The 7,483-nt window shown below is 37.4% G+C and overlaps 1 protein-coding gene across 1 annotated transcript; it reads right to left on the minus strand.

Moving 5' to 3' along the window:
• Positions 1 to 3,857: 3,857 nt before the first annotated feature.
• On the minus strand, positions 3,858 to 6,377 carry shd (cytochrome P450 family 24 subfamily A member shade). The gene is given in 8 exon segments (XM_068302426.1): positions 3,858 to 4,252; positions 4,313 to 4,528; positions 4,595 to 4,834; positions 4,927 to 4,971; positions 4,973 to 5,105; positions 5,294 to 5,888; positions 5,950 to 6,232; positions 6,300 to 6,377. Coding segments are annotated over 7 exon segments (1,611 nt in total). The 5' UTR covers positions 6,227 to 6,232; positions 6,300 to 6,377; the 3' UTR covers positions 3,858 to 4,147.
• Between the last annotated feature and the right edge of the window lie 1,106 nt (positions 6,378 to 7,483).

A 7,483-nucleotide genomic window follows, 5' to 3' on the forward strand; every position in this document is an offset into this window, starting at 1 on the left:
CTCTGAGCTGCCCATTCTAACAATGTAGCTTTTTTTAGAAACCATGTCGGTCTGCAAGCGGGAACTTTTTATAGTATGGCATGAGGAAAAATGCTCTTTAAATAAGTATTCCGCACTTGTCGACTACATTTTTTCTAATGTTCTCAAGAAATCAGACTGTAGTGAGCAGGACGATCTAAAAAAAATAGAAAAAAAGTTTGGGTGCAGAACAACAATTACCCATTAAATATTCTCCAGAAGAAGCATTGGCGCTTTATATTGATGGCGATTACACGAAAAACTCATACAAGCTATTGCAAGCAGGCACAAAAGCGCAAAAAGCTAAGATTTTTCCAACATATGATGTTTTGCGATCGGCGAAAAAAATGTGCTATCCGGATTGCATCAGAACGGAAGAAAGTTGGGCTGAAGTTCCTTTACAAGAAATGCTGGACCACACCATTACGAGAATTGTTGGTGGCATCCCGAAGTTTTTAGCCAACTCTCGGATAATGGAGATGAATATAAGTCTTCGAGCCTCATTTCTAAATGGGGTTGCGATGGGAGTTCGGGGCACGCGACATATCGGCAGAGCTTCAGTAATTCGGAGCTTAAGATGGCAGATGAGCACATATTTTTCATATGCATAGTGACGCTACAATTACAATTGGCAACCAGCTTACTTTGGCAAAATCCTCGCCCGGCATCGACAAAGAGTCTACAGAATTGGTTAGAGCGGAAATTGAAAAAATGAATTCATAGATATTGAAAATTGTGCCTACGCGCTTAAGTAGCTTTCAAGTTTACCACAAATTGCAACTTACCATGATCGATGGCAAAGTTTTTAACGTGATTGCCGAAACATCATCGCAAACATGTGGTATTTGTAAAGCAACGCCCAAGGCTATGAACGATTTAAATGCAATTAACAACTTGGCAAGAAAGAGGACTTGCTGAAGTTTGGATTATCGAATTTGCCTTGTTGGATTCGCTGCTTTGAATGTATGCTACATATCGGCTATCGTCTACCAATTAAAAAGTGGCAAGTTCGTGCCTCAGATAAGAGCATAGTCGATAAACAAAAGCCAGTCATCCAAGAAAGATTCAGAAACGAAATGTCTTTATTGGTAGATATTCCAATGCAAGGGTCTGGCAATACGAATAGTGGAAATACAACTCGAAGGTTTTTTGAAAAGTCAGAACTGTCCGCTCAAATTACTGGAGTAAACCATGACCTGATAAAAAGTTTTGGTGTTATTTTGCGTTCCATGTCTTCAGGTTGTGCAATAAATGCCGATAGCTTTAGAAAATATACGATAGGAACTGCGAAGATATTTGTGCAAGAATATTCTTGGTTTTACATGCCCAGCTCATTGCACAAAATATTAATTCACGGAGCCGAAATTATCGCATGTGTACCACTTCCGATTGGCATGATATCGGAAGAAGCTTTGAAGCAAATAACAAAAATTTACGAAATTTTCGGCTCAAGCATACACAAAAAAAACTCGCGTGTAAATACAATGGAGGATTTAATGAATTCATTATTAGTTGCTTCACGAAATAAATCTAGTAAAGAAATAGTGTTTGATAAGGAAGTTCGAAGTCTGCTATTAAATTACCCTTCAGATTCAGAAAATTCCGATTCGGAATCGGATAACTAATATTATTAATAATAATAATAGTTAAAATAATAGTTAATAATAGTTTATAAAAGTGAAAAGAATAGTTAATAATAGTTAAAAATGCAGACAATAAAAATTTTAAAAACATGTAAATAAAAAAAAAGAAATCAAAGAAGCTAACATCGGCTATGCCGAAGTTTGTATACCCTTGCAGTCCTTGGTAATAATAATTTTACATGTTCAAAATTTGTTTTCTGCAACTCAATTCATCAATATACAAACAAAACGATTTTACTCTCATATATGTAAATTTCATAGCATACTCGATTTTTATGAAAATGTTTCTTCTAGTTCTTCTATTATATAGTGGTCCGATCCTTATGGTTTTCATACTTTATTTTTGCCGGGTAATAAAAACCCACGAAAAAAAAATTTCAGCCCGATAGCTCTTAAGACGGCTGAGTAAAACGCGTACGCACAGACGGACGGACAGACGGACATGGCTATATCGACTCAGCTTCTCACGCTGATCAAGAATATATATACTTTATGGGGTCGCCTTCTGTGCGTTACAAACATCTGATCAATTTTATTATACCCTCTGCAAGGGTATAAAAAAAGCATAACAAAAATTTTTAAGTTGCAAAAAGTTATTAAAGATTGTGCCTTGAAGGGTCCAAATAACACTGTGCAACACCAAAAAATAAAACCGCACCGGACCTTTTTTTTCTGAAAGTTTATGTATTGAATAGCAAAACCCTATTTGGGTATTTTAAAGTTAGCTCGTTTTTATACCCTTGCAAAAAGGGTATATTAATTTTGGTCAGAAGTGTGCAACGCATAGAACGAAGCATCTCCGACCATACAAAGTATATATATTCTTGATCAGCACGACGAGACGAGTTCAACTAGCCATGTCCGTCCGTCCGTCCGTCCGTCTGGATCAACGCAAACTCCTTCTTAAGGGCTACAGAGCTGAAATTTTGCACGTAGGCTTGTATATACTGCAGGGGTTGTATATCTCGGATTCAGCCTGATCGGAACACTATATCATATAGCTCCCATGCAAACCCCAAAGTCACGAACAGTGACTTTTCTCAATAACTTCGTATAAACAACTGTGCCAAATTTGATCAAGATCGGATGACTATATCATATAGATCCTATAGGAACGATCGGTCGAAAACAGTGACTTTTGCAAATAACTTCGTTACTTTTAACGCGATTGCTTTCAAATTAAACATTTGTTAGTTTAGCATATCTGTTAATGACTGTGCCGAATTTGATAAAGATCGGGTGACTATATCATATAGCTCCCATAGGAACGATCGGTCGAAAACAGTGACTTTTGCAAATAACTTCGTTACTTTTAACGCGATTGCTTTCAAATTAAACAGTTGTTAGTTTAACATATCTGTTAATGACTGTGCCGAATTTGATAAAGATCGGGTGACTATATCATATAGCTCCCATAGGAACGATCGGTCGAAAACAGTGACTTTTACAAATAACTTCGTTACTTTTAACGCGATTGCTTTCAAATTAAACAGTTGTTAGTTTAACATATCTGTTAATGACTGTGCCGAATTTGATAAAGATCGGGTGACTATATCATATAGCTCCCATAGGAACGATCGGCGGAAAACAGTGACTATGAACAATATCTTCGTTATTTCCTATGATTGTAGGACATTCTTTCGCAAACATAAACCTTTTTAGATAAAACGTTCTTCCACATTGATGGATAATAGGTAAGGAAAGAGTTACCAAAAAAGTTGAAAGGGTATACAAACATTGACGCGATCGAAGTTAGCCCCGGCCCTCTGGTTTTAGTTATATTATGTTTATATTATTCAAAAAAATACTGCAAATATGGTCAATTTGTATAATTTTAACACATTTTGCTCGAAAGCCTGACGTGATGGACAAAAACTAAGTTCATTGCCGTGATTAGCACTCCCAATTTCTATAGGAGACCCTTTGAACTTAAAACACTTTTTCGTGACCTTAAAAATGTCGGCCTGTGTAATTATACTCAATAGAAGTGAATGAGGTGAAAACATATAATTTATAATAATTATAAATTATGTATATTACTCTTTTTGGTGTACAGCCGTGTTCCGTTCAACAAATATTTAGATATACTTACTTACATGTGTTTGAATTTGTGAGATATATAAAATACATACCTACACTGTTCCGACATTTATGGGTCAAAATTGTAGATATACAATAATATACAAAATATTGTATGTACAAAAGTAGTCAAAAGCAGTATTATTTAGTTATAAGCATAATATTACAAAAATTGTTAAAACAACAAAACTTAAACACAGTCTTTCCGTTTACAGAACGTACATAAAACACAATTTCCGCTATCTAAAGACTAAGGCAATAATTACCAATAACTAACTATTTACATGTATAACAACGACAAAAACGACATAGATATTTACAATTTTATCTTCAACCTAAATTTGAGTACCCCGAACTGAAGTCGTTCGTGTATTTAATACAGGCGCCTGTAAGTATACCTTATAATATCAGCGATCGCAGAGCTTTAAACTCAGTGGAGTTTTCGGCGCCAAGAGAAATTCAAACTCGGTTTCCAATGGCTTCACAAAACTCACTTCAAAAGCCAGAACGAGCTGAAAATATACTGATTAATACACTTAATCTTTCGACGATCAACAGTTGTAGGAGTTTACCTTGGCTAGAAGCAGCACCACTTCCATTTCCACAAATCTCTTACCAGGACATGTGCGTCGTCCCACTCCAAAGGGGACTACAATGCTGGCACTGTCCACATTCACTGTGAAGTTATCTGTTGCTGGATCTATCCATCGTTCGGGTGTAAATTTGTTTGCCTGTTGGAAATTGCTGTCTTTATGACAGGCGATCATATTTTGGCAGAGAACGACGGTCTGGAGTAAAAATGATGTAATGTAATGTGATTGTTTTGTGTTTCGATTTCCCTACACGTCACTTACTCCTGCCTTCAGCAAATATCCCGACAGTTCCATGTCCTCCTCCAATATTCTCGCCAAACAGAATGCCGTTGGCCTCAAACGATATGACTCTTGAATACACGCCTTTGTATATGTAGCATTTGTGAGGGCGTCCTGCAGTATATTCGTATCTCGATACTCACAGAACTCTCTAAATATGCGTGGCATAGCCGAAGGCTCTCCAGTCACCGAACTGAGCACAAAGAGCAGCGTGTTGGCTAGCTATGGGAGAGACAGACAACAGAGACGGTGATAGGTGGTCAGTATGGAGCTATGGATTCATAGCAGTGAAAGTCTTCTTTCCCTTTACTCACCGTTTCAATGCCAGCAGCTATGAAGTCTATAATAGCGGATTTTTTTGTCGCGTATATCTAAGTCTTTGAGTTCTAGTATATTGAGAAAGACGCTGCGTAGGCCGGCAGAATCTTCGTCATCACAGGCAGCGGAGTTCTTGTGCTCCTCCAGCTCATTATCGATGATCTCCGAAATCACACTAAAAGTTAAAGCGTTTGTATAGGTTATTGACCACACTGCTCAAGCTGGTTATAAACCAAGTCGATCGAAAGTAAACCCTTTCAAATTCGAACATGAAAATTCAAGAGTTTCCAATGGGTTTCCTTAGCGATGCCAATAAGAATCTCATTGTCAGAAAGAAACAAATTTTAGTGGACGTATACCTACTCATAGATCAAGTCCTCTGCGCGGGCGAACTCCCGGTATGTTTTTGTTGGAAAATATTTCCACAGGCCCAAGCCATAGTAGGAGTCCCTTTGCGAGATGAAGAGCTGCTTGACAGCAGATGCCAGCTGACTAATTTTCTCAGGTTGTTTGGTATTCGCTGCTAGAAAGCCCATGCGTCGACCTAACATCAATGTACACACTGCCTCCAGACCCATTAGGTTGGCCAGCTCTTCAAAGTTAGGCACTACATGTGTATGGGGATCTCTTCGGGCCCTCAATAACTCCACGAAATCATCACACACCGCATTTAGGGCTGGCAAAAAGTTTTGTAAAATCCTCGGTGATGTAATGCTGGATGTTAAGTTCGAGCGGAGTCTCTGCCACATGGGACCCTGTTCATTTACAATGCCAACACTGGCATATCGATCCGGCCTAGACTGCCGATACATTACAATTATCTCCGTAGGTGGGCGAAACGGATACTTGCTCGGATATTTCAAAACCTTCTCCAGATCCTCCCGTTTGTAAAGATGCACAATCGGCACATTAGAGGGCATCACTTCTAGAACAATGTCACCGTATTCCCGATTGAAATCTGTAAGAATCAAATGAAGAGCATTTAGTCGATGGCCTACGATCATTTTTATATCCATCACCTGCGTAGACCTCATGCAGCTTCGTCACTTTGTATCGGCGAAAGAAAATCAAAAATATCCATTTCGTACCCAAGAACGGAATGCGTTGGGGTCCTGGTATATCCCAAATGCTTCGACGTCTGTGCGGAGCAACTAACGTGGCATGATAACAGTCATCCAGTGGGGTATTCTTTAGCAGCGGCTTCAAATAAATCGCTACAATCTTTCGCCTATAAATGGCGCAATAGCAACCGAATACAAGTGCCAGGGCAAGCAACAGTATCACGGCCATTACCATCAGGCGCTAGATCAGGGGGAGGAAGGTGATTAGAAGGAGGCTCACTGGTTGATTTTAAAACTTTTCAAAATACTTCTTTATGCTAATTTGGTGTTTTTTAGTTGTTTTATGTTTTTGAATTTTTTTTTTAATAAAGTTGAACCGGTCCACATTACACTTTAGCAAATTAACTATAATTGTGGCCTTTATATAGGAATTTTTCGCCACCTGACCATTGATTTTGCATTATAATTGGCCAGATAAGATTCTGTGTATATAAAAATACATATATGTCTATGCATAACATTTTTAGATGGGTACTGTAATATTGGGCTGAAGTATGTAACGCCTAAAAGGATGCATCTCCCATCAAAATGAAGCAGGACTGTATCTGGAGCTGGCAGAGCGGCTCTTTTAAGTATTTCCATTAATGGTCTTAGCGGCTCAAAGATAGACTAATTTCATAAAGTCCCATACAAAAACTTGCTAAAATAATTATTAAACTCCTAAATTTGATCAAAGCTGAATGAAAACATTAACACAAATATAAACCACTTTAGAATGTAGTCCGGTTTTGGGTGGGAATTGGCTATTTTACATGTACGGGTTTTTTAGGGGTATTCATTTTCACACCTGTAGTTTAACTAAAACAACACATCGACATGACAGTGACTTGCTGTGTGTTCTTCTCGTTTTTATATTATTATTTTTTAAGCAATTGTCACACAAATAAATATATGTCCGTTTAATGTACATATTAATGACTATGCCAAATTTGATTAAGATCAGGCAACTACATCATACATTCCTTTGGGAATGATCAGTCGAAACCCGTGACTTTTACCAAAAATTAGGTATTTTCTAAGTGATTGTCTTTAAAATTAGCAGTTTAATATTTGTACTTATCAATGACTCTGCTAACTATTATTAAGACTGAGTCAGTACATGAAATAGTTTCCATGGAAATGATGGATCGAAAGATATTTTGTGGCCAGTATAACTTTTTTGCTCTTATGCGATTATGAGTGCTTGACTTTTTAGTTCTTCGGTAGAAATTCGACTCTTCACAAATGTATTTCTTTATTTCAGAAATACAAACAAGCAAGGGTATACAAACTTCGGCACGTTCGAGGTTAGTCCAGCCCTCTTTTTTTTTTTTTTTTTGGTAATTTATTTATAGGGTTTGTTAAAAAGGTGTGATAAGATAATGTCAAGAACGATACAGTTGAAGGTTAAGAATAAAATAATTAAGCAGCCAAAAATTGACATACTTACATG

This window comes from Drosophila tropicalis, unplaced genomic scaffold (assembly GCF_018151085.1).
Source record: "Drosophila tropicalis isolate 14030-0801.00 unplaced genomic scaffold, ASM1815108v1 contig_993, whole genome shotgun sequence".
Classification (NCBI taxonomy): domain Eukaryota; kingdom Metazoa; phylum Arthropoda; class Insecta; order Diptera; family Drosophilidae; genus Drosophila; species Drosophila tropicalis.